This window comes from Hemitrygon akajei, chromosome 12 (genome assembly GCF_048418815.1).
Source record: "Hemitrygon akajei chromosome 12, sHemAka1.3, whole genome shotgun sequence".
In the NCBI taxonomy this organism is placed as follows: domain Eukaryota; kingdom Metazoa; phylum Chordata; class Chondrichthyes; order Myliobatiformes; family Dasyatidae; genus Hemitrygon; species Hemitrygon akajei.
In genome coordinates this window covers 115,158,370-115,185,382 of record NC_133135.1, presented here as the reverse complement: position 1 = coordinate 115,185,382, position 27,013 = coordinate 115,158,370, and the positions used below count along the sequence as shown (strand labels likewise).

Genomic DNA, 27,013 nt, shown 5'->3' with positions numbered 1-27,013 from the left:
TTGAGGGACCAGGTGAGATTCTCCGCCAGGTGAACACCAAGAAATTTGGTGCAGTTTACAAACTCTACCGAGGAGCCGTCGATGTTCAGCGGGGAGTGGTCGCTCCGTGCCCTCCTGAAGTCAACAACCATCTCTTTTGTTTTGTTCACATGTGAACTCCTGGACCAGTTTTCGATAGCCTGGATGGGCCGGAGAGGAATTTTCCAGATTTTTTCTCCTCAGTTGGCAACTCGGTTTTTGTTCCCCCGGGTGATCACATGGGTTTGGGCGGGATGAATAATAAAATAAAATGGGCGGCATGGTGCCCTGTTGGTTGGCACTGTTGCCTTGTGGGATTCGGTGAAAACTAGAGTTAAGATTGGATCAGCCATGATCTTGTTGAATGGCGGAGCAGGCTTGAGGGGCCGATTGGCCTACTCCTGCTCCTATCTCTTATGTTCTTATGTTATTAAGAGACAGGTTGTTGGCTCTGCACCAGTCCGTTAGCCGCTGCACCTCCTCTCTGTAAGCTGACTTGTCGTTCTTGCTGATGAGACCCATCACGGTGGTGTCATCGGCGAACTTGATGATGTGGTTTGAGCTGTGTGTTGCAGCACAGTCGTGGGTCAGCAGAGTGAACAGCAGTGGACTGAGCACACAGCCCTGGGGAACCCCGTGCTCAGTGTGATGGTGTTGGAGATGCTGCTCCCGATCTGGACTGACTGAGGTCTCCCAGTCAGGAAGTCTAGGATCCAGTTGCAGAGGGAGGTGTTCAGGCCCAGTAGGCTCAGCTTTCCAATCAGTTTCTGAGGGATGATTGTGTTGAATGCTGAACTAAAGTCTATGAACAGCATCTGAACATATGTGTCTTTTTTGTCCGGGTGGGTTAGAGCCAGGTGGAGGGTGGTGGCAATGGCGTCATCTGTTGAGTGGTTGGGACGGTACGCAAACTGCAGGGGGTCCAGTGAGGGGGGCGGCAGGGTCTTGATATGCCTCATGACGAGCCTCTCGAAACACTTCATGATGATGGATGTGAGTGCAATGGGACGGTAGTCATTTAGGCAGGACACTGAAGACTTCTTTGGCATGGGGACGATGGTGACGGCCTTGAAGCACGTTGGAATGGTGGCACTGCTCAGGGAGATGTTGAAAATGTCAGTGAGAACATCTGCTAGCTGGTCTGCACATCCTCTGAGCACTCTACCAGGGATGTTGTCTGGTCCAGCAGCCTTCCGTGGGTTGACCCTGCACAGGGTTCTTCTCACATCGGCCACGGAGAGACACAGCACCTGGTCATTCGTAGGAGGGGTGGACTTCCTCGCCGCCACGTTATTTTCCACCTCAAACCGGGCGTAGAAGTTATTCAGCGCATTTGGGAGGGAGGCATCACCTGCACAGCCAGGTGATGTTGTCTTGTAATTGGTGATGTCCTGGATGCCCTTCCACATGCGCTGCGTGTCACCACTGTCCTGGAAGTGACTGTGGATTAGCTGGGCGTGTGCACGCTTTGCCTCTCTGATGGCTCGGGACAGTTTGGCCCTTGCTGTTGTTAGAGCTGCCTTGTCACCTGCTCTGAAGGCGGAGTCGCGGGACCTCAGCAGCGCATGCACCTCTGTGGTTATCCATGGCTTCTGGTTGGCTTCTGGAAGGTGAGAGGGGAGGTAGGTTCAAGGGGGATGTGAGGGGTAAGTTTTTTACTCAGAGAGTGGTGGATGCCTGGAATGCGCTGCCTGGTACGGTGGTAGAGGCAAATATATTAGAGGCTTTTAAGGGGCATTTGGATCAGTACATGGATGTGAGGAAGATGGAGGGATATGGACATGGAGTAGGGAGGAGGGATTAATGTTTGGGTGTTCCGATTTGCTTTTTAGCTGGTTTGGCTCAACACTATTCCCATGGTGTACTCTTCAATGTTCTATGATGCTGGGTGTGGAGGTGTGGGGGAAATAGCTATCCTCAAAATATTCAGTGTAGCACTTCAGGCTCCCGTACCTCCTCTCTGACGGTGGATGGAAAATGTTTCAAAGGCGTCCACAGAGAATACAAGGCAGTTGGAGGAAATGAGAGAATGGAATGGAGTGATCCTTACAGAAGGAAGGGTTCCTTACAGGCAGTAAAGTCATTATGTGTCCTTACATACTGCTGGCGTTTAGGGCCATCTCTGCCGGTATTCATTTTGTCAGTAGCTTCCTCTCGGTTTTCACCACTGTCAGTCATACAAATCCCAGGTGGAGACTCAGGAATACTGTCACATGCATCTTGAAGATTCTTCTTTGCTGTTTTTATAACAGTTTTGTTTGACCAGTCACAGTTGTTAGTCCTGAGCTGAACCTCCCAAACCCGGAGGATGAGTGGACCACTCTTAATCTGTCCTCTAGACTTTAAGCTGTATAATATGGGTGGCCCTACGAAGAGCCAAAGTAAAAAGCCCTGATTCCAGTCAACATAGCTTTCTGGGTCATTGAGGCATCAAGCCTCGAAACCACAACACAGTTGTGGTCCTCTTGGAGGACCAAGGGGTCTTATCTTGTAGGAATCTGTGCGTGGCTAAAGGAGTTTTGAGGCTAACCTATCTCTTGAGATGGAGGTAGAAAGAGGAGGAAAGACTCTTGGGGAATTGAGGGCAGGGATAAATGTCAGAAAAAGCGATGACGTTTTTCAGTTGTCTGTGACTGCAGGAAGCAGGAGCAATGTACCCAAAAAAGATTTAATGCATTATTAGATTGATATAATATACCAGATAAAGATTTGGGAAAGTGGGTAAAAATTCCACATATCCCAGAGTAAGACAGGCACCCACAAGTTTCCACGGCAACAACTTTTGATCTGGACCTAAAACATGAACTAATTTTGACAGGATGCTGAGCTGGGTGGAGAAGTGGCAGATGGAGTACAATCCAGAATAGTGTGACGTGATTCACTTTGCAAGGTCAAACCTGAAAGCAGATTACAGGTTTAATGGCAGGATTCTTAGCAGTGGGAGTAACAAAGGAATCTTGAGGTGCACATCCATAGACCCCTCAAAATTGCTGCATAGGAGAGTATAGTGATTTGTGATGGATATTCGCTTCCAAGGCCTCTTGCTCATGTTTGCTAAGCTTGTTTTTTAAACACAACAGCTGCCACTTGTAAGATCACAAACAGTTTTAGGTAAATATCCAACTAATATTTCTTCTGGAGTCATAGAAAAGTACAGCACAGAAACAGGCCATTCAGCCTATCTAGTCCATGCCAAACCATTTAAACTGTCTACTCCCATCGACCTGCACCGGAACCATAACCTCCATATCCCCACCATCCATGCACCTATCCAAACTTCTCTTAAACTTTGAAATTGAGCTCACATGCACCACTTATGCTGGGAGCTCATTCCACACTCTCATCGCCCTCTGACTAAAGATGTTTCCCCTCATGTCATGTTCCCCTTAAACTTTTCACCTTTAATCCTTAACCCATGACCTCTGGTTGTAGTCCCACCAAACCTCAGTGGAAAAAGCTTGCTTGCATTTACCCTATCTATACCCCTAATAATTTTGTATACTATCAAATCTCCCTTCAATTTTCTACATTCCAAGGAATAAAGCCCTAACCTATTCTATCGTTCCTTTAATGCAGGTCCTCCAGACCCAGCAACATCCTTGTACTCTTTCATCCTTATTTACATCTTTCCTGTAGAGAGGCAACCAAAACTGCGCACTCTACTCCAAATTAGTCTTCACCAATGTCTTATACAACTTCAACATAACACCCCAATTCCTGTAATCAATACTTTGATTTCTGAAGGCCAATGTGCCAAAAGTTTTCTTTTTGGCCTTATCTACCTAGTGATGAAACTATTATGGTGAATTATGGACCTGTATTCCCAGATCGCTTTTTCCTACACACCCCCAGTGCCCTACTGTTCACTGTGTAAGACCTAACCTAGTTTATCCTACCTAAGTGTAAAACCTTGCACTTTTCAGTATTAAAGTCCATCCACCATTTTTTAGCCATGACAAACTTCATCGCTGTTCACTGCTCCTCTGATCTTGGTGTCACACTCAAATTTGCTGATCCAGTTAATCACATTATCAAACAGATCATTGATATAGATGACAAACAACAACAGACTCAGCACCAATTCCTGCAGCACTCCACTAGTCACAGGCCTCCAGTTAGAGAGGCAACCATCTACTACCACTCTCTGGCTTCTCCCACAAAGCCAATGTCCAATCCAATTTTCTATATCTTGAATGCCAAACAACTGAACCTTCTTGACAAACCTACCATGCAGGACCTTGTCAAATGCCTTGCTAAAGTCCATGTAGATAACATTCACTGCCTTGCCTTCATTATCTTTCCTGGTAACTTCCTTGAAAAACTCTGTAAGTTTAACGAATAAACTCTTCTTGGGTTTCCAGCCTCATACAGGTATCAATTGTAACTGACATTTTGATGACAAACTCCGTGATCCTCATCACGGATGATACCTGGTCACGTCTAGTCCAGTGGTATTTATACCCCTCTGGAACATCCTTCTCGTAAGGCTAGTCCTCATCCAATCAGGTTTCTGTTCTCCCTCCTTGGTTACAATCATATTCCGGTGCTTCACTAGATATGTTCTCCAGTCTGTCATGACTGAGCAATGCTGTAATATTTTCCCTGACCAGTAACACCACTCCTTTAATCCCTCCTGCTCTGTCCCATCTAAAACAACAGAATCCCAGAATATTGGACTGCCAGTTGTGCCTCTCCAGCAAATGTCTCACTAATGTCTAAATGCCATAATTCCAAGTGTTGATCCATGCCCTGAGCTCACCTGTCTTTTCTATGATACTTCTTGCATTGAAATATATGCAGCTCAGGACAATAGTCACACCATGCTCAACCTTTTGATTCTCTAAGGTCTTAGCAGCATCTACCTCCACAACCATTCCACTAACTGTTCCAGCACTCTGGTCCCCATTATCCTGAAATTCTAGTTTAAACCACCAACCTCTCCTCCCTCCCCCCATGCAACTTGATTAACTTTCACTCTAGGGTATTAGTCCCTCTCCATTTTAAGTGCAAACATCCCTTCTGTACAGGTCCAACCTTCCCTGGAAGAAAAGAGCCCAATCTAAATCCCTCCCTCCTGCACCAACTTCTTGGCTATGTGTTAAACTGCATGATCCTCCTAATTCTGGCCTCACTAGCACGTGGCATGGGTAGCAATCCTGAGATCACAACCCTGGAAGTCCAGCCTTTTAACTTAGCAATCAATTTCTTGAATTCACTTTGCAGAACCTTGACACTCTTCCTACATATGTCATTGGTACATACATGGACCACAATCTCTGGCTGTTTACCCTCCCACTTAAGAATGCTGAGGACTTGATCTGAGATGTCCTGGACCCTGGCACTGGGACAGTGAGGTTAAAAACACAGATTAGCTCTGTTATAGCTCAGACTTGCTGGCTCATAGCATGAGTCCAAGCAAAGAGTGCAGTAAAAAACAATGGATTATTTAGTTAGGTTTGTTTAAAAACAGACAAGCTGACTAAGTTGTTTAGTTCAAGGAACATTGCAGTTCAGATGGATGGTATCATTTAGTATATCAAATAACTGATGTATTTATAATTGAAAGGTTTATGTACTCAAGGAAGTTAGCTTTACGATTTTAATTGTCTGTAAGCTGGTAACTGTTTCTCTAAAGGGAATTTTAGACCATTTGTGTAAAAAGGTATCTGTGGAAATAGGTGTTTGTTCACCAAAGTGCCAGAAAAACAGTATGAATGTACAGAGCAGTGCAGGGTAATTAGGAATGGTTAGGGAACAAGAAGAAACATGAGGTAAACTAGAATCCATTCCTTTTGCTTCAGTTTCTGTGACAGATGACTCGTATTTCTGCATCTTTGGCATGTCTTTTTATAGGAATTGTACTGTGTTTTCAAAATCCTTTGTATTTTAGAAATGGTTTGTAATTTAGAAGTGCTTAAGGTAGAAATTTTCTGTGAGTTTCAAGTGTGTTCTAATTATGTTGTTTAGGTTTATATATATATCATTGAAAATAAATGAACTGTTTTAAACTACTTTGTTAGCTGGATGTATCTTCCACATGAATAGTGGGTATTGGCAGCTAAGCTCACATGAAGAAAAAACAGGAATGTAATCTATGAAGATTGGGTAGTTACAGTATAACACCATTTAGGGAGAGCACTTGTGGCTATTTATGTCCAATTGGGCTTAAGGTCTTTGGGTTTAGATTTTCATGGTTAGAAAACCAAATACCAGGTTAAGAAGGAGTATGATGTGTTGGCCTTCATTGGGCAGGAGTTTGTGAGCTAATGTCGCAACTCTTTAAAAGTCTGGTTAGACCACATTTGGATAATTGTATTCAGTTCTGGTCACCATATTATAGGAAGAATGTGGAAGCTTTATGGAGGTTGCAGAGGAGATTTACCGGCATGATGCCTGGATTGATGAGCATGCCTTATACAGATAGGTTGATCAAGCTAGGACGTATCTCTTTGGAGAGAAGCAGGATGAGAAGTAACTTGATAGAGGTGTATAAGATGATAAGATGTTCGAGTAGATAGCTGGAGACTTCTTCCCAGAGAGAAATGGCTGAAACAAAGGGGGCATAATATTAATCTGATTGGAGGAAAGTATAGGGAAGGGGGATGTCAGGGGTAGTTTTTTTTAACAGAGTGGTGGGTGCATAGAACACATTGCTAGGATACATCAGAGACATACAAGAGATTCTTAGATGAAAGAAAGATGGAAGTTTATGTGGGAGGGAACAATTATATTGATTTTTGAGTAGTTTAAAAGTTTAACACGACATAGAACATAGAAAACTACAGCACATTACAGGCCCTTCGGCCCACAATGTTGTGCTGACCATGTAGCCTACTCTAGAAACTGCCTAGAATTTACCTCCCACACAAACCTCTGTTTTTCTAAGCTCTATATACCTAGCTAAGAGTCTCTTAAAAGTATCCACCTCCATCACCGTTGCTGGCAGTGCATTCCATGCACCCTCCACTCTGTGTGAAAAAAAAACTTAGCTCTGACATCCCTCCCGTACCTACTTCCAAGCACATTTAAACTATGTCCCCTCGTTTTAGCCATTTCAGCCCTGGGAAAAAGCCTTTGACTATCCACATGATCAATGCCTCTCATCATCTTATACACCTCTATCAGGTCACCTCTCATCCTCCATCGCTCCAAGGAGAAAAGGCCAAGTTCACTCAATGTATTCTCATAAGGCATGCTCTCGAATCCAGGCATCCTTGTAAAATCTGCTCTGCACTCTCTCTATAGTATCCATATTGGGGAGCAACACACAACATTGTGGGCTGAAGGCCCTGTACAATGCTGTAATGATCTATAAACTTTCTTTCTCCACAGATGCTGCCTGACCTCCTGATTGTTCTGGCATTTTCTGTTATTTCAGATTAACTGCATATGTACTTTATAAAAATTTTTTTCACGAGTTTCTGGGTCTTGTTGCAAAACCGAATGTTTGAAAAACTATTGCTTGGGAAGCAGGTGGATCACTCTGCTGTTCAATGGGATCATTAGACATGTGGACGCAGGGATACAGAGAAAATAGTGTATTCCACTTTTAAAGATGTATCTAAGTACCACATAATCTTCTATGTCCAAATAGGTAGTGAAGACTTAGATTTAAATATAATAACCAAGATTCTTGCCTTCATCAGTCAGAGTTTTGAGCATATGAATTGGAGATTGTATTACAGTTGTAGGGTAGAGATACACCACTACCAAAGCAGGTGTTCCTTCCCTCTGCTAGGCTGCAGATCACCCTTGGGCAAGGTGTAGCACCTGCTTAACACCCTCCTCCCCCCCCTCCCCCGATCAAGGTCACGTGAAGCCATGGGCACAGTTGGTGCATACAACTGATGCCAGGCTGACAATCTCTGAAGAGTATAGACAATGGCTGGGGTCACCCATCTTGTAAAGCCACTGTCCAGAAGGCGGCAATGGCAAACCACTTCAATAGAAAAATTTACCAAGAACAATAATGGTCGTGGAAAGACCATGATCGCCCAAGTCATTCGACACGGCACATAATGATGTTGAAACTGTCAGTTGTACAAGATCTTGGCAAAGCCGGAATTGGTCTATTGTGGTGAATTTTTCTTACCTTGTTATAGTAAAGATGTAATTAAGCTGGCAGGGGATAAGAGATTTACAAGAATTTTGCCAAGACAAGATGGCCTGAGTTACAGGGAAAGATGGGAAGGCTCTAGCCTTCATTATTGCTTGGCGTGTAGGAGATTATGGCATGATCTTATTGAAGTGCATAAAATTATGAGGTGCCTAGACAGGGTGAACATTAATTGTCTGTTTCTGAGGGAAAGGGAACCCATAACTAAAGGGTATAGGCTTCTGGCGAGTGGGAGAGGTTTAAAGAGAACCCAAGGGGCAACTTCTTTACACAGGGTATGATGGGTATATGGTCTGCCAGAAGTTGTTGGGGAAGGTGCCGTCTTATATGACATGGGTGATCTGTGCATGTGCGCTCGTTTACTCCCACATGCCAAAGATGTATGGTTTAGATTGTTACCTGTGGACATGCTACATCATCGCAGCAGCAAGTGTGGCGATACTTGCAGGCCGCTCCTTGGCACAGGAATTGTCAAACGTGAGGTAACAAAGACAGGGAAGTGGGATTCAGCAGCTGCTGTGTTGGGCAACATCACCAAGGTGGAAATGTTGTGTGTGTGTGTGTGTGTGTGTAGTGGGAAGTAGTGAGCTTGGGGCTGGTTGTAGGGAGGATCCAAATATGTGGAATGCATTGGTCATGATCTCTCAAGAATCACTTGATTCTGGCATGGTCCAGGACGACTGGAAGATTGCAAATGTCACTCCACTCTTTAAGAAGGGAGGAAGGCAAAACAAATTATAGCTTAACCTCAGTGGTTGGGGAAGTATTGAAATCTATTTTAAAGGATTAGGTTTCAGGGTACTTGGAGATCAGCATGGTTTCTGTAAAGGGAAATCTTGCCTGACAACTACCAAGCAGGGTGGACAAAGGAGGCAGTGGATTTCCTGAAGGCATTTGATAAGGTGCTGCACATGAATCTGCTTAACAAGATAAAATCTTATGGTGTTACAGGAATGATACTGGCATGGATAGATGAATGGCTGACAGCCAGCGGGAATAAAGGGGGCCTTTTCTGCTTCACTGCCAGTGACTAGTGGTGTTCCTCAGTGGTCAGTATTGGGATTGCTACTTTTTACATTGTCAATGATTTGGATAATGGAATTGATGGCTTTGTGGCAAAGTTTGTGGATGATATGAAGGTAGGTGAAGGGGGAGCTAGTGCTGAGGAAGCAATGCAAATACAGCAGGACTAGACAATTTGGAAGAATGGGCAGATGGAATAGTGTTTGGAAATGTACAATAATGCACTTTGGTAAATAGGGAAGTTCATACATCAGAGGTGTTAGAGGGACTTATGAGTCCTTGTGCAAAGTTCCCAGAAGGTTAATTTACAGATTGAGTCTGTAATAAAGAAGGCAAATGAAATGTTGGCATTTATTTCAAGGGAAATAGAATATAAAAACAAGGAGACAATTTTGAGGCTTTATACGACACTAACCAGGCTGCATTTAAGAGTATTGATTTTGCGCCCCATATCTTAGAAAGGATTTACTGTCATTGGAGAGTCCAGAGGAGGTTCATGAGGGTGATTCCAGGAATGAAGGGGCTAACATAAGAGGAGTGTTTGGCAGCTTTGGGCCTGTACTCACTGGAATTTAGAATGCATAGGGATCTCATTGAAAGCGACTGAATGTTGAAAGGACTAGATATGTTGGATGTGGAGAGGATGTTTCCTATGGAAGGGGTATCCAGAACTAGAGGGCACCTCCTCCAAATTGAAGGGCAACCTTTTAGAACAGAGGTAAGGAGGAATTTTTAAGCCAGAGTAGTGAATCTGTGGAAAGCTCTGCCACAGACTGCAGTGGAGGTCAAGTCCGTGGGCATATTTAAGGCAGAAGTTGATAGCTTCCTGATCGGTCAGGGCATCAAAGGATATGGTGAGAAGGCAGGTGTATGGAGTTGAGAGCAGGATCTGGGATCAGCCATGATTGACCGGAGGAGCAGACTCAATGGTCTGAATGACCTAATTCTGCTCCTGTGTCTTATATGGTTACATTTTATCACTAAATTCTTGTGAATGCCTGGAAAAGGATCACCAGAGATAACTGCATCTCAGACAACTCCAAAAGGAAAGAACACAGCCAGGAAGAGCAATGATAAACTGACTGGGATAGGGCACTGAGAGAAACATGCCTGAAGTGGTGTCTGTGAATCAGAATCAGGTTTATTATCACTGACATATTTCAGAAAATGTGTTGTTTTGTGGCAGCAGTACAATGGTATACATAAAGAAAATTACTGTAAGTTACAAGGAGTATAAAAAAGAGGAAGATAGCGAGGTAGTGTTCATGGACTGTTGAGAAATATGACGGCAGAACGGAATAAGCTGTTCTTAAAACGCTGAGTGAGTGTCTTCAGGCTTCTTTTCTCCTCCCTGATTGTAGCAATGAGAAGAGGGCATGTCCTGGATGGTAAGGATTTTTAATGATGGATGCTGCTTTTTGAGGTTCAGCTTTTGATGGTAGGGAAGCTAGTGCCCATGATAGAGCTGGCTCCATCATGTCAGCCAGTTCGATCACCGAATTCCCAGCCCGCAATGCACACAGTGGAAGAGCAGCACAGCAAAATGACTCCATTTAACTTAAAGAATTTTTTTAATTGTAATTATTACCCAAGATTCTGAATAAATCCAAAGATGCTTAAAACTCACATAATTCCATTAGGTTCATCTCAGAGACCTAGAGGGGCCCAGTGGAGGGTACATCCACTTCAACAGACCAATCAAGTGGCTTGTATAAGTGTAGGTACTTGAGGAGGCATCAACATGGACAGATTGTGGGTGGAGATGCATGCTCTGTCACCCACAGGTACATGGACAAAAAGCAAAAACTCCAGGTGAACCCCCACACTTCCACGGTGCACTCTAGTAAAGGATTCCAAACAACACAGCATACTGGCAGTTCCTATGAGCTGATTAAAGAAATACAAGGCGTATAATCTCTCTGGAAAATAATAACCATTGTGATAGTCTTCAGGTTGACAGGAAGATGTGGCACAGGTTGGTCTGAGTAACTGTCCGTCTTTACAGTCAGTGGGTTAGGCTTAGTTACGACGACAGCTGTGGTGACTTTAAATACCAGTGTTGTGGTCAGGGAGCTTCAGATAGGAAGCAAAGGAAATGATATGGTTGAGAGTTAGGTATGGACCGAAAAAGAAAAAGGGGTTGTGAGGGGTGAGGGAGAGAGTGGGACTGAGAGTGGGGGGGGGGAGGGGGGGGGGAAGGTGGAGATGGCGAGGTGATTGGGGGGGGGGGGGGGGGAAGAGGGAGTTAGAGAGAGAGGCAGACAGACAGTGAGACAGAGAGGGAGCCAGAGACATAGAGTGCAGTGATAAGCTCAGTGGGGACAGGAAGGATCCCACCAGAACCTTTGAAATGAACCCATGGCAATGAGAAGCTGCATAAAAGGTGGGAGGTAGTGAAGGCACAAGAGAAAGTAAATCAGCCAGTAGACATCAGTGTGGGGAAGAATTTTAGCCTGGCTCCCAGTGTTAGTATTAGTGTCAACTCTTGAACAGATTAACTGGCCCAGGATTGGCTGAGATTCTCAGTAGTCACCTGTGGAATCACAAATTCCTCCATTTACTTTGGTACTCTACAACATTTACAGGCAGATTGCACTAAGTTTCCACAGCACTGAAAATCTTTCACCTGTGTCCAAGTACTGCTGGAAACAGGAAATCCTCCATGTACTTAAATTGCATCAGGTGTGGAGCAGGTTTTTGTAGGGACCAACCAGGGTTAGTATGAGGCAATGAGGGGTCAGTACACAAGGACGGAGTTGGTGCTGGCTTTGTCCAGAGTACAGTGCTGGGTCAAGCAGTGGGGAACCAAGCTGATATGTTCTGAACCCACAGGTAGTAGTGTTGCAGCTGATGCATTCTCCATCCAGAAAGGCCACCTCAAGTAATCCTTAAAACCATAACAATTGCTTAATAAAGTAGAATCAGGAATCACCAGTTGGTTTCCCTGCTATCTCCACCAATCAGCCTCTGCATTGTGTGTTTCAGTGGGGAAAATGGTACTCATCCCTCTCTGATCACATTGCCAGTTATAAATGGCAATGTGCCATGTCCCAGTTCATCCTCAAGATCCTGTCCCTGTTCCCTTCTGTGGAATCAGACATCTGGCTCACTGTGATCACTGCAAACATGCTTTTTTGCCCCCGGTTCCTCCCTTCCTCTGACAAAGGTGGTGAAACCTTTTGGCATTCAGTTGTCTGACCAGAGACTCTGCTTGGGTGTGTGGGATGGGAGGCATCTAACCCAGGACTCAGTACAAGTCCAATGTTGAGAGCCATGGCCAATTTTTCTCAGCTCTACTGGGAAGTCCATTGCTGACCTAGATGAGTGCAAGTTACTCTTGGGGGGGGGGGGGGAATGTGATGGTTTCTTGACCCAGCATGGCTCAGTAGAAAATAATATTGTCACTCCTTTCCTGCCCCGAATCAGAAGGTTGTCATTAGTTTCCAATACCACTACCATCTTCTCAAGGGTAGATGGAAAACATAATGTTGCGTTCTAATCCCACCACCACATTCTCAAGGGTAATAGAAGGTGCTCCACAAATACTAGCTCCACCAGTGATTCCCAAATCCAGCTTAAGCATAATTAAAAAAAAATCAACATGGATCCAAACACATCCACTAATCTCACTGCATAGTCCGCAAATAAATTAGCTCATATTAAAACTAAAAGCCCTTTGGGTAATTTAGAGACAAGTAAATGGTTTCAGAAGTATTCACCTTCATACACATAGCCTCGAAGGGGTGCAATTGGAATGCTGCTGAACAACAGTTGCGAATAAATGTACCCTTATTGTGAGGAAGATCCCAAACTCATTACATTGACAGTGTGTCTGGGATTGAGGCCACTACACTCGTTTTAATTGCTCTGAGCAGAAATGTAAACCAAAGCTAAATCTGTCACTGTAGTGTATTATTTCTCAGAAGGGCTGTCCCTGCTGTTGGGCCCATTGTATCTACCCATTTATTTCAGACATCGATCCTAGATGCCTTCATAACAACATGTTATGAAGAGGATTTGGTGCTCCAGCAGATGTTTAACCTGCAATGGAGGACGTTCAGTGCTGAGTTTTTAAAATGAGAGCAAGACCCACTGAAATCAGAAAGTAGTACAGTAATCAGAGCCTGGATCTGGCAGAGAGTTTGTTGCCAGGATGCAAAACTCACTCCTTCCCCAGACTGCTGCAGTGCCTGGACAGTGTCAAGTAACATCTTTGTGTCAGCCACACCATTCCTCAAGTGTGTGAATCAGTCAAAAAAAAAAGGGGGGGAGGGAGGGGAAGAAAAACAATTCACAATTATTACAAGACCTCAAGAGGAGTACATAACAGGGAAAAAATAGAATCAGACTTTAAGCAGCCCTGTGACACAAGTTAACACGTACCTCTATACATAGTGTTATGCTATATGCAGATTCTCTGCATTTAAAGGCTAGAAAGTCACAGCATCAGTTTATACATGTCCAAGTGTAACCTGCATGCAGTTATGCTCATTGCATGGCATTTATTGCACTTTTTAAGAAGACCTCGGGAGTCGAGCACTCAGATGACAGGGTAGATGACTCCACCGGTTTCATTTGGGATCAGTCAGATACAACTCTTGGAGCAACAACCCACTGCTCACATTGCAGGCTGACTTTGTAGATGCACTAGTAAGAAACGAGGATGTGCTTGCATGTGTTAAGTTCTCCTCTCTCCACTACCATCCTGAGACCATCTCCAATTAGTCATACACGTGGATCGCATGCCGATTCATACCAATGACTGCACATTGCGACTTACACAGCTCATAGAAAAGTCATCTGTATTGGTCTGTCTGTAACTTTGCACTGTCCATCATGTGGTTTCAGCTTGGTCTGTGTCCACTTGCAACATGCATGTGTTCCTATTTGTCACGATTCTTATGCAAGTCTTGGAGAAGATGCCGAGTTCTGGTAGGATCTAGGCTGGTGCATCATTGTTTGCTTGTAAGTCAGAGAGATCAACCATCACAAGAATTTTAAAAACAGCCTGCATATCCATAGCTGGGGTCAGGAGTTGGCAAATGACGGTCCGTATACACCCTGAGCTGCAACTGAGGTTGTGAAGTGTGCCTGGGTAACACATACACGTTGCTCAGCATGCTAGGGTCAGCTTGTCTTCTCTAAATCACAAGCCTATCTCCCATGTGAGTCAAGCAAACGTGCACTCACGCACACACATACATACACACCTATATAAACTTTAGACTTGGACAATAACACACAAAAGGAAAGCCTTAATGAATTAATGTTGATATGACAGCCTGAATTGAAGCATTAATTTCTCTACAAAACACACTAGTTTCTATTCCATTAGAGTTAGATGTATTATTAATCTTTCCTTATTGCCATTTTTATGACTATAAATCTTTCCTGCATAAGGAACAGAGTGTAACACAATGAGCGTAAACACTACATCTTCACCGAGGTAGAACTGGGAGCAAATATCCTGCTCCTGACCCAGTCTAGTCCCTGTGGTACCGAATAGAGCCTTAATTCTTTGCAAAATACACCTGTCACAGACAAGGCAACCAGTTTCCATCTGACCCCCTGCAGCTTTTCCACATGGAAATTTCTTCAATTGAAAAGAGTAGGCTTAAGTTGAAATTGATTTTAAATGGCGGTAAATTAATACTGAGGTAATGTGACACTGCAGCTAAAGCTGGGTAAAATAACTCTAGTTTATATCAAAGAAGCTAATCTTTATTTTCCCTAAACATCGCATGAGATAGAGGGAATGAATCATCAATAATTTGATCTATCTTATCAATATCACACATTACTTTTGTTTGTTACTCTGTACCACAAAGCAATCCTTCCAGGAATCAGTGTAGAAAGAAATCGATGGTAGTTCTATAGTGTACCCGGAGATAGTATACGGAAATGTCAAAGCTTACAGATCCTTGTGATTTCTCTTTCAGCCAGGCTAAAATACAGACCATTCTTCTCAATAGACAGGTCATTGCAAGGGATACTGCATAAGCTTGAAGCCATGTGCCTTATTTGACACATCAGGGAACCAAAAAATGACATTAAAAAGCAAAAATGTTTGGTACCTGATATTGAAAGCAAAATCTAAAACGATGGACAGAAATGGTTTAATACTTATAATGACTGCTCTACGAAGGAGTCAGTCCAGAGATTTGTTGACAGATGTGTGGTGGTTTCCCGGCACATTCTAGACACCAGAGATTTCAAGATAAGTTTTCTGCCTGATTGGAAAGGCAGCACTACAAAGGCGGCATTGTCAGCTGCCTAGTGGACAGCTTGCAGCAGGAAGAACGGAACTACGCAGTGGCTTTGGCTTTGAGCAATCATCAATTTTGGTTGATGTGATGTTTAAAATAAGCAGTGCTTGTGCCAGGAAAATCAGACAGAGCAAGGGAGGTTCCCAAAGTATTAGTCTAATCCATTACCAGGGTGCAATCTTAGTCTTAAATGATACTGTCTGATGAAACGAAAACAGCTTTTGTGTAAATTTGACTGATTGCGAGAGTACAATCATTATTTTTCCACACTTAAAACAAAAAATCACTAGGCATTTTTGGCAACCGAGTCAAGAATCATGATTAAAGTGATTTCAATCACTTTCAGCCTCCTGTTCCCTGAAAATTTGACAAAAAAATGCAGAAATCCACATGGAATGACTGACTTAAAATAAGGGTTAGGACAATCACCAGAAAAGAAAGGATTTGCATGTGTTTGGTGTCTTTATGGGCACAGGACTCCACAAAGTTCAATCCAGACAATAACTTGTGACGTGCGATTGTTATCATAAAGAAAGGGAGATTGCAGCCAATTTGCACGCAGCTAGCTCCCACATTCAATACAACAGCAAAGCAGTGATCTGTTTTGTAGTGATTCTGACTAGTGTCACTGACCAAACTCATTAACCTTCAAATAGTTATTCTCCAGTTGCCTGTATGTCACGGAGATAATTGATAACCATGTACAGCTATCTACGTGGTTTATAATGAGATCGCTCCCAGCAGGTACAAATCTCAGTGCAAACACACTCCTAAATGAAGATCCTAGTGTTCAAGCTGCCAATGCCTTGCACGATCCACTTCCTCAAAACATTAAACCAACATCAATAAAGACCAAACTAAATAGCTTCTAAAGGAGAAAGCCTCATGAGTGAGATATACCATAAAGAGTACCTGGGCTTAAAATTCCCTTTACTAGTGCAATGTTTTCATCCCCACCATCCACAAACAAATAGTGTCAATAACACAGAGATAGACACAGTGGAGACAAGTCAGTATTGGGAAGGGGGAACAGGCCTCCTGAATATTGGTCCTACCTCTTGCTAGGACTAATGTCAATAGTGGAAACAGGGAAATGCAGTTCACTGGCTAAACCAAGCCTTGTTACAATATAATGTAATACATTTACAATATAATGTAGAAAATCTATAGTGCAAGGGGTTGACTCATTCAGATTCTAGACAATGACACTTCTTATGTCAGTAGAGCTTTATCCCAGTGAGGAGGAACCACCCTTCCACTGGACTGCGCACTGCAAGCCAACCTCTTTTCCCCTGGGTGGCACGTCTTTGGTACCGACTCCAACCAAAATAAAACCAGGTCACTAGGAACTCATTCCCTGCAGGAGGGACGGAATGGACCATTGCTGCAGGCGATGAGTGACACAGGTTGATGGTGGGCAGTCTGACACCATGAGAGAGGCAGTGAGGAGAAGTCTGAGAGAAAAATCTTTTTTTTTGTTTTTTTTTGAGGAGGAGGAGGATTGGAGAGTAGGTGGGTGGGGGAACTGCACAGGCATCTTCAAGGTCAGCTTCAGTACATCCAGCAGGACCCAAAGGACACTGTCGAAGAAGACAAAACAAATAGTTAATTTGTTTAGAGATACAGCACAGTAACAGGCCCTTCTGACCCAATGAGCTCGCACCACCCAATTACGCCCTTGTGACCAAATAAACTACTCATTGGAATGCTGGAGGAAGGGAGAGAACATATAAACTTCATACACACAGTGGCAGAATTGAACCCAGATCACTGGTTCTGTAACAGTTTTATGCTAATTGCTATGCTAGATAAAAGTCAAAAGCTACTATGGATGTGAAGCAATGGGCTAATAGCACGGAATTTAAAAACTGGTACGTTGGGATTTGGGTGCTGGAGTGGAGATACATCTCTACCAAAGGAGGTGTAAGGTGCTCCTTCCCTCTGTTAGCCTGCAGATCACCCTTGGGCAAAGTGTAGCACCTGATTAGCCTCCCCGATCAGGGTCACGAAGAGCCATGCGAGCAGGGGGTGGAGAGTCATATAAGCGGCTCATTCTATCACAAGTTCTGGTTTTGTGACCACTGACACCAGACAATCTCTGGAGTATTGATAATGACTGGGGTTCTCCATCTTGTTAAGACACTGCCCCAGAAGGCAATGACAAACAACTTCTGTAGAAAAATTTGCCAAGAACAATCATGGTCATAGACATGGCACATAATGATGATGACAATGTTGGCATAGGATTCAGATTAATTTATTGCTATCAACACCAGGGTGCAGTGAAAATTCTTGCTTGCATGAGGCTCACAGTGCACAGGGCAATAATAAATATTAAAGATGGCGCCAGTAACTGGCGACTCTACGCGTGCTCTGCTGAGCAAACTGCCCTCTACAATATCCTATACCCGAGAAACCCTTCTAAACCTCCAAGTTGCTACATCTAGCAAGATCAACAACACCCTGGCGAAGTTACTGACCCAGCTGGAGATCATCGACGTGCCAGAATTGCTTCAACTCCAGACCGTATCTGGACCCGATCGTCGAGGCCTGGTCTGAGGTTCACCACGTTCCCGGAGACCTGCAGCCTGCTACTGTGTTGAAGCGCCTGGAGACATGGCCCATTCCGACCAGCACCTCTCTGAAGCAAACGAGCACACAGAAGTGATGTCGGAAACCTCAAGATACCCCAGACGCTTCCCTGGAGCGAGCACCGTACAGCCTCGTTGGTGGCTATCCACAGCTGCCGGAAGTGAGGCATCTGCCGCTGAGCTCGGAAATCGAGCCCGGGGCTCGGCTGGAGAGAAGGCCTCCGCAACCGTGACACAGTTCAGGGACTTGTTTCAGCCGGCAGCCCGGCCCTCCAGGATTAAGTGTCGGCTTCGGGGCCCGACCCGATCCACAGCCTGGGCCCCTGACAGTTAGAAGTGGCAGCGGAGCCTCCCCTGTCACTCGGCCCGACCTGGAGCACCCGACGACGTGACCCGCCGATCGATCCCCGTGGGACGTGTCCAACCTCAAAGAGCTGTCAACAACACACTGCATCGATGGAAATCTGGAAAGATGCACAAATTACCGAGGAAGCGTGGGAAAAGAGTTGGGCTGCTGGTCAGATTGAAGCGGAAGGGCTTTAGGATCCCTCTGCCCACCATCCTACTAGCTAATATGCAAGCCATAGAGAACAAGGTAGATGATCTTAAAGAGAGACTCGCCTACTGCAGGGAGATGCAGAACTGCTGTGTATTCTGTTTCACAGAGACCTGGCTCTTCCCTGCCACCCCCGACTGTGCCATCCGACCAGAGGGATTTTCGATCCATCGGATGGACCGCACTGCATCTTCGGGCAAGACGAAGGGAGGTGGTGTCTGCCTACTGATCAATACTGTGTGGTGCTCGGACACAGTGGCACTGACAAGCTCCTGCAGTCCGGACCTGGAACATCTGTCGGTAAAGTGTCGTCCTTATTATCTGCCACAGGAATTCACCTCGGTCATACTGACAGCGATCTACATTCCCCCCCAGGCAGACGTGGAGTGTGCTGTGAATACACTGTATACCAACATCAGTGAACTTGAGACCAGGTATCCGGAGGCTTTGCTCATTACAGCTGGGGACTTTAACCAGGCCAACCTCAGAAAAGCGCTGCCAAAGTTATACCAACATGTCTCCTGCTCCATTAGAGGCCTGAATATACTTGACCACTGCTACATAGCAGTCAAGGATGCCTACCGTTCCGTCCAACGACCTCACTTCGGGAAATCGGACCATCAGGCCATACTCCTCCTCCCGGCTTGCAGACAGAAACTGAAGCGGGAGGTCACGGTGTCAAAAGTGGTGTCGCGTTGGACAGAGGAAACGGATGAGGTCCTCTGTGACCTCTTTGAATCGGTGGACTGGTTAGTATTCAAGGACTCAGCAGCTAACCTCGATGAGTATGCCTCAGCTGTCATGGACTTTATCTGGAAATGGACTGCTTGTCTCGCAAGACGATCCGGGTATTCCCTAACCAGAAGCCTTGGATGAATTATGAGGTCCAGTCCCTTTTGAAGGCTAGAGCTGCGGCTTTTAGGTCCGGGGATACCAGTCACTACATGGAATCCAGGCGTGAACTCCAGAAACCCATTAAGGGCGCCAAGAGGCAATATTGAGCCAAGTTGGAAGCCCAGGCTAACCAGAGGGATGCCAGTAGACTATAGCAGGGTCTAAATGAGATCACTGGGCGCAAAGGCTGGGGATATCAATAGCTGTAGCACTTCTCTTCCTGACAAACTTAAATTATTCTACGCAAGATTCGAACAGAAGAGGAGCGTCCCATACCCTCTGGATGAACCGGACCTGGTGGCATCAAGATTCATCTTCACCGAGGAATACGTTAGAAGAGCCTTCCTGAAGATAAATCCAAGGAAGGCGACGGGCCCAGATGGCGTCCCGGGACGGGTTCTCCGGGCCTGTGCAAGCGAGCTAGCTGGAGTGTTTGCTGACATCTTCAACTGCTCCCTGCTTCAGTCTAAGATCCCCTCGTGTTTTAAGAAGGCAATGATAATCCCAGTGCCGAAGAAAAGCAAGGTGGCATGCCTGAATGACTACCGACCTGTGGCTCGAACATCAATTGCTATGAAGTGCTTCGAGCGATTGGTTATGGCACACATCAACCATAACCTACCGGTCAACCTCGACGCTTTGCAATTCACCTACCAGAGCAACAGGTCAACGGCAGATGCCATCTCTCTGGCACTACATTCCTCCTTAGAATACCTGGAGCATAAAGACGCATATGTAAGGCACCTTTTCATTGACTACAGCTCTGCCTTTAATACCATCATTCCAAATAAACTGATTCCTAAGCTCCGGAACCTGGGTCTTAGCACTCAGATCTGCAGCTGGATCTTCAACTTCCTCACAGACAGGACCCAGGCTGTAAAGATAGGGGACAAGCTCTCCTCTACAATCACTCTGAGCACCGGTGCCCCTTCAAGGCTGTGTACTCAGCCCCCTGCTGTACTCACTGTACACCCATGATTGTGTAGCCAAGTTTCCATCAAACTCAATATATAAGTTTGCTGATGACACCACAATTGTAGGCCGCATCTTGGGTAATGATGAGTCTGAGCACAGAGAGGAAATTAAGAACCTGGTGGCATGGTGCGAAGACAATAACCTATCCCTCAACGTCAAGCAAGACAAAGGAATTGGTTGTTGACTTCAGAAGGAGTAGCGGACCGCATGACCCCATCTACATCGGTGGTGCGCAGGTGGAACAGGTCAAAGGCTTTAAGTTCCTCGGGGTGAATATCACAAATGACCTGACTTGGTCTAACCAAGCAGAGTCCGCTGCCAAGAAGGCCCACCAGCGCCTTTACTTCCTGAGAAAGCTGAAGAAATTTGGCCTGTCCCCTAAAACCCTCACTAATTTTTATAGGTGCACCGTAGAAAGCATTCTTCTAGTGTGTATCACAACCTGGTATGGAAGTTGTCCTGTCCAAGACCGGAAGAAGCTGCAGAAGATCGTGAACCTAGCCCAGCACATCACACAAACCAATCTTCCATCCTTGGACTCACTTTACACCACACGCTGTCGGAGCAGTGCTGCCAGGATAATCAAGGATAAGTCCCACCCAGCCAACACACTTTTTGTCCCACTTCCCTCCGGGAGAAGGTTCAGGAGCATGAAGATACGTACGGCCACATTTGGGAACAGCTTCTTTCCAACTGTGATAAGACTGCTGAACGGATCCTGACCCGGATCTGGGCCGTACCTTCCAAATATCTGGACCTGACTTGCACTACCTTACTTTCCCTTTTCTATTTTCTAATTATGATTTATAATTTAAATTTTTATTATATTTACTTCGATTTGTACTTCAGGGAGCATGAAGCGCAGAAACAAATATCACTGTGATGATTGTATGCTCTAGTATCAATTGTTTGGTGACAATAAAGTATTTGTATTTGTACAGCAGAGTGGTGGAAAGTTCATAGTGCAGTCGGAAGCAGTGCAAAAAGAAATGCTGGTATGACAATAATAGAATGACCAAGAGCTGGAGTACCTGACAGTACCACTGGAAAGGGAATGTGAAGGAGTTGATTGGTTTGGAAGTCCACAGTAAGACATTGTAGCAGATGCAGGCCACTTGGCCCATTGTCTACTCACTATTCCATTGCTGCCGATTTGTTTTCTCTCTCAACCTCATTCTCCTGCCTTCTCCCTTTAACCTTTGACACCCTTGCTAATGAAGAATGTATCAACATCCACTTTTAATATATGCAATGACTTGGCCTCCACAGTCATCTGGGACAATGAATTTCACAGATTCATTACTCTCCGGCAAAAAAAAATTCCTCCCCATCTGTTCTGTAGAGTTGTCCTTTTGTTCCAAGGCTGTACCCTCTGGTCCTAAATTCTCGCACTATTGAAAACTCCCCAAAATGCTGGAAGAACTCAGGTTAGGCAGCATCTATGGACATTTCAGGCCAAGACCCTTCTTCAGGACCCTCCATGTTCACTCTTTCCCAGCCTTTCGACATCTGGTAGGTTTCTTTGGGATCACCGAACCTCCTCCTCATTCTTATCTAGTGCAGACTGAGGTTCATTAGATATGGGGCCCAAACTGTTCACAATTTGATAGCAGTGCAGAAGAAACTATTCCTGAATCTGATTGTTTAGGCTTTCAAGATTCTGTATCTTCTTCCAGAAGACAGAGGAGAGAAAAGAGAATGCTCAGGTTGGCAAGTATCCAGTCTTCCTGAACCAACACATAGTGGGGATGGACTGGATGGAAGGAAGCAAAAAGCTTGTGACAAACCAGGCAGTGTTTGCCACTCGTCTTATCGGGCAGGATAAAAGAAATTTGAATACTGTAAATGGTTTAAAATTGGCAAATAACTGAGAATGACCACCGCCTCATGTTGAAAAGTTAGTGACAAAATCTCTTTGCTTAAAAGATTCTCCGAAAGGAAGGTCAGAACTTGTTTCTATATGTAAAAGGCTGTTGAAACATTTCCTGCAAGACAGAGCAGATGAGGCAGAGATCTTTTGACTGTTTAAGGAAATAAGTAAATACAGGGAAAACTTACAAGCATGTTGCCAGGTCTGGAGGATCTGAGTTATAAGGAAAGATGAATAGTGTAGAAGAATGTAGAAGACTGAGAGTTGACAGGGGTATACCAAATTATGAGGGGTATAGATAGAGTAAATGCAAGTAGGCTTTTTCCAGCAACACACACAGAATGCTGGTGGAACGCAGCAAGCCAGGCAGCATTTATAGGAATAAGCACTGTCGACGTTTCGGGCTGAGACCCTTCGTCAGGACTAACTGAAAGATGGTAAGAAATTTGAAAATAGGGAGGGGGAAATGTGAAATGATAGGAGAAGACCGGAGTGGGTGGGGTGAAGCTAAGAGCTGGAAAGGTGATTGGCAAAAGGGATACAGAGCTGGAGAAGGGAAAGGGCGGGAGGCCTCAGGAGAAAGAAAGGGGGAGGGGAACACCAGAGGGAGATGGAGAACAGGCAAAGAGTGATTGTGAGAGGGACTGGGGGCGGGGGGAGAGAGGAATAATAAATAAATAAATAAGGGATGGGGTAAGAAGGGGAGGAGGGGCATTAACGGAAGTTAGAGAAATCAATGTTCATGCCATCAGGTTGGAGGCTACCCAGACGGTATATAAGGTGTTGCTCCTCCAACCTGAGTGTGGCTTCATCTTGACAGTAGAGAAGGCCATATCAGAATGGGAATGGGATGCGGAATTAAAATTCACTGAGGTTGGGTGGGACTACAACCTGAGCTCATGGGTTAAGGGGTGTATGTGTGTATGTGTACACCCTAACTTCTGGCGGAGTCGTCATGACAAGCTTTTTTGCACCAATCTTTTTGGTGATTGTTCATCGTATGGCGTGTCTTCGGCATCTGAAACCTGGCGGAGCCAATCTCTCCAGGTTTTTTTTTACGAGGTCGAGATACTGGCTTGACACTCGACTCAGGCACGGATGGAGAGCATGCAAGGGAGCTGGCCGGATTCGAACTCGGGACCTCTTGCCCTGAAGTCCAGCGCTTATGCCACTACACCACCAGAATGAGCTGCTAGCTCAAGTTGTGCATGCAAACTTGATTTCAACATTTAAGCAAAATTCAGATAGGTACATGGAGGGCTTTGGTCCTGGTGCAGGTTGATGGGAGTTGCAGTTTAAATGGCTTGGCACGGACTAGATGGGCTCAAGGGCTGCTTTCTGTGCTGTACTTTTCTATGACTCTAAAGTGTAGACGTTATAATTTCATTGCTCACAGAATGCAGACATCATTGGCAAGCCCAGAATTTATTGTACATGGCTAACTGCCTTTGAACTAGGACTATGTGTGAGTGCAGAAACAAGACTAATGAATATACCCTGCCAACACCGAGGTCTTGTTACTAGGACAGTGAGCTGTTTATTGTGTACCTGTGTTGAACGCTATATGAAATTTGAATTATATTTTACAAAGCTATTTGTGGTTATATTTTGTTTATTGTGCTATGTGTGATAAATGTATTCTCAGTGCATCTTGGTCTGGAGGAATGCTGTTTCATTTGATTGTATATAAGTAGAGGTCAGTTGATGATAAACTTAAAATATATCATTGAGGGCCTGGAGTCAAGCACAGGTCAGATCAAACAAGACTGACAGGTGTTGTTCAATTGAGAAATTAGCCACCTATTGTTGGGAGAAGCTGTTGTAGTTTTTTCCCTCCTCTTTCCCGAGTTTTAGTTTGTTTGCTGCAAGTCCAGTCATGTGATTCATCTTCGGCTAACAGAGTTTTCAATATCTTTTTTAAAAATCAGAAATGGGAAACCTCCTTACCAGCTCAACTTCACGATGTTTCACGGCAGGTTTCCTGGCTTGCTTCCAGCAATAACTTCTCCAATTCCTTTTCAGTTTTAGGACTTGTAAACTCTTTAAAAAAAAAACAATCATATCTATTAACAGAGGGAAAGAACAAAGTAATGAAAAAGACAACTGGATTTTAGAGTATTAAGAAGCTTGCAATGGTTCAGTTGATAAAAGTCCCATATTCTAAACAGGATATCAAAGCAATAGATACAGATACAGGAAATCAAAGCAACACCCACAAAATGCTGGAGGAACTCAGCAGGTCAGACAGTGTCTATGGACAGAGTAACACACACAAAATGCTGGAGGAACTCAGCAGGTCAGGCAGCAGGCATGGAAAAGAGTAAACAGTTGACGTTCTGGCCGAGACCCTTCATATGGACCCATATTCTACTTTAGCCCTGTTAACTGTCCTGGATGGTGGTGGGCTCATGAAACTAACCTTTGCACAGTGTGGAGTGCAGAAAGATCAACCATTTCTATTAATTGAGTGAGGATTGCATAGTTGGAAGGAACAGTGGGAGAATATTAGCAAGAAAGCATGCTGAAGTCCAGATTTCCCATTGTATAAGAGGACGAAAATAGACAATAAGATTCCTCATTACTGCTTTGCCATTTAATACCTCATTTTTTCCTCATTCCATATTTATTTCTTCATTATAACTTCACCATTTAAAACCAAGGCTGACACACATCAATTTTCCACGTCATATTCTCTGATCCCCTACATGCTTTGTCGTAGCGTCACAGAAACAGGCCCTTCGGCCCATTCATTCCAAGCCAAACTGTTATTCTGCCTAGTCTTATTGTAGCTCCAATGACTTCTGTTCATTCCTGACCTCTGCCTGTGTGGAGTTTGCATGTTTCCCCTGTCCACTCAGGCTCCCCCCTCCCCCTGAGGTGCTCTAGTTTCCTCAGGTGCTCAAAAGACGTGAGAGTTGGTAGGTTAATTCATCATCATCATTATGTGCCAAGTCGTAAGACATGGGCGAACATGGTTAATGACCATGACTTTTCTTAGCAAATTTTTCTACAGAAATGGTTTGCCATTGCCTTCTTCTGGACAGTGGCTTTACAAGACAAGTGATCCCCGCCATTTTCGATACTCCTCAAATAATTTCTGCCTGGTGTCAGTGGTTGCATAACCAGTACTTGTGATATGCACCAACTGCTCATACGACCATCTGCCAACTACTCCAATGGCATCGCATGACACTGACTGGGTGGGGGGGTGGGTGGGGTTGGAGGGGCTAAGCAGGTGCTTACACCTTGCCCAAGGGTGACCTGCAGGCTAGCAAGGGAAGGAGTGTCTTATACCTCCTTTGGAAGAGACATATCTCCACTCAGGTAGATTAACTGGCAGCTGTAAGTTGCTCAAGGTGTAGGTGAGAGGTAGAATCTGCAGGGAGCCAATGAGAATGTGGGGATGAGTTTTTTAAAAAATGGGACTGATGTTGTATTATTAGTTGTTGATGGTCAGTGCTATCTTGGTAGGCTTAAAGGCATGTTTCTTTTTTGTATGTATCTATGGATTAGAGTACATAGTGGTCCATAGGGTGGTGGGTAGAGATATGTCTCTACCAAAGAAGGTGTAAGGCGCTCCTTCCCTCTGCTAGCCTGGGCAAGGTGTACCACCTGCTTAGCCCTGATCAGGGTAATGTGAAGCCATGGGAGCAGGTGGTGGATGGTCGTCTGAGCAGCTGGTGCACATCACAAGTCCAGGTTATGCAACCACTGACACCAGGCAGACAAACTCTGAAGAGTATCGCTAATGGCTGTGGTCATATGTCTTGTAAAGACACTGCCCAGAAGGTGGCAATGGCAAACCACTTTGGTAGAAAAAATTTGGAAGCAACAGTCTTTGTCATACGACACAGCATATAACGAACAAATGATGATACCATGAAAGGTAGCACAGGGTGCAGAATGATGTAGAAGGAACAACACCCATTCAACCATATTACTGATAAATCCAAGGAAATCAGGTCCTGATTTGACTGAGCTGTCGTATTACAGTGTCGTGACTAACACACAGAAGCGGGAGCTGGAAAAGCATCAAATGACTAACTGCAGACTCAACTACTATAATCACTCACCCAAAGTCAACATTTTGAATATAGTTAGGCAGATCTACAGAACTACACACTTACAATGGTAGCATATCTCAACTAGCAGAAACCTCCTGGATGTTTAATACTAATGTCTGTTCCACAAGTACAAACTCCAGACGCCCAAGATACACCCCTTTTGTTATTGTATTGAGGATGGGCTCATGAATTTACAACTGATTCGTATAAATTTTATATACACATTATGAGGGGTACAATTAAGATAAACAGCAAGCAGGCTTTTTCTTCCGAGGTGGGGTGAGACTAGAACTAGATGTTATGAGTTAAAGGAGATAGGTAAAAGATTTGAGGGGAACATGAAGGTGGTGACGGTGTGGAACGAGTTGCCAGCAAAAGTGGTGGATGTGGGTTTGATTTCAACATTTAAAAGAATTTTGGATAAGTACATGGATGGGAATAATAATAATAATAACAACAACATATTTATGGAGCAATTTTTCATACAGTTGTTCAATTTAATCAGAGAATGTTTACAGTATACAACTTGAAATTCATACTCTTCACAGACATCCATGAAACAAAGAGAAAATAAAATGAAGAATAAATAACAGAAAATGTTAGAGCCCCACAGCTGCAAAAACCTCATGATGATGTAATA

The 27,013-nt window shown here is 44.5% G+C and overlaps 1 protein-coding gene across 1 annotated transcript in view; it reads right to left on the bottom strand.

Moving 5' to 3' along the window:
* Positions 1 to 10,709: 10,709 nt before the first annotated feature.
* The window catches only part of ppp1r37 (protein phosphatase 1, regulatory subunit 37), a 134,072-nt gene continuing 117,768 nt past the window's right edge, over positions 10,710 to 27,013 (bottom strand). Inside the window, exons 12-13 of the mRNA XM_073063888.1 lie at positions 24,257 to 24,349; positions 10,710 to 17,003 (exon numbers count right to left, since the gene is read on the bottom strand). Coding sequence (XP_072919989.1) covers positions 24,267 to 24,349 — 83 coding nt within the window. The 3' untranslated portion in view covers positions 10,710 to 17,003; positions 24,257 to 24,266. The remainder of the gene's footprint in view (positions 17,004 to 24,256; positions 24,350 to 27,013) is intronic.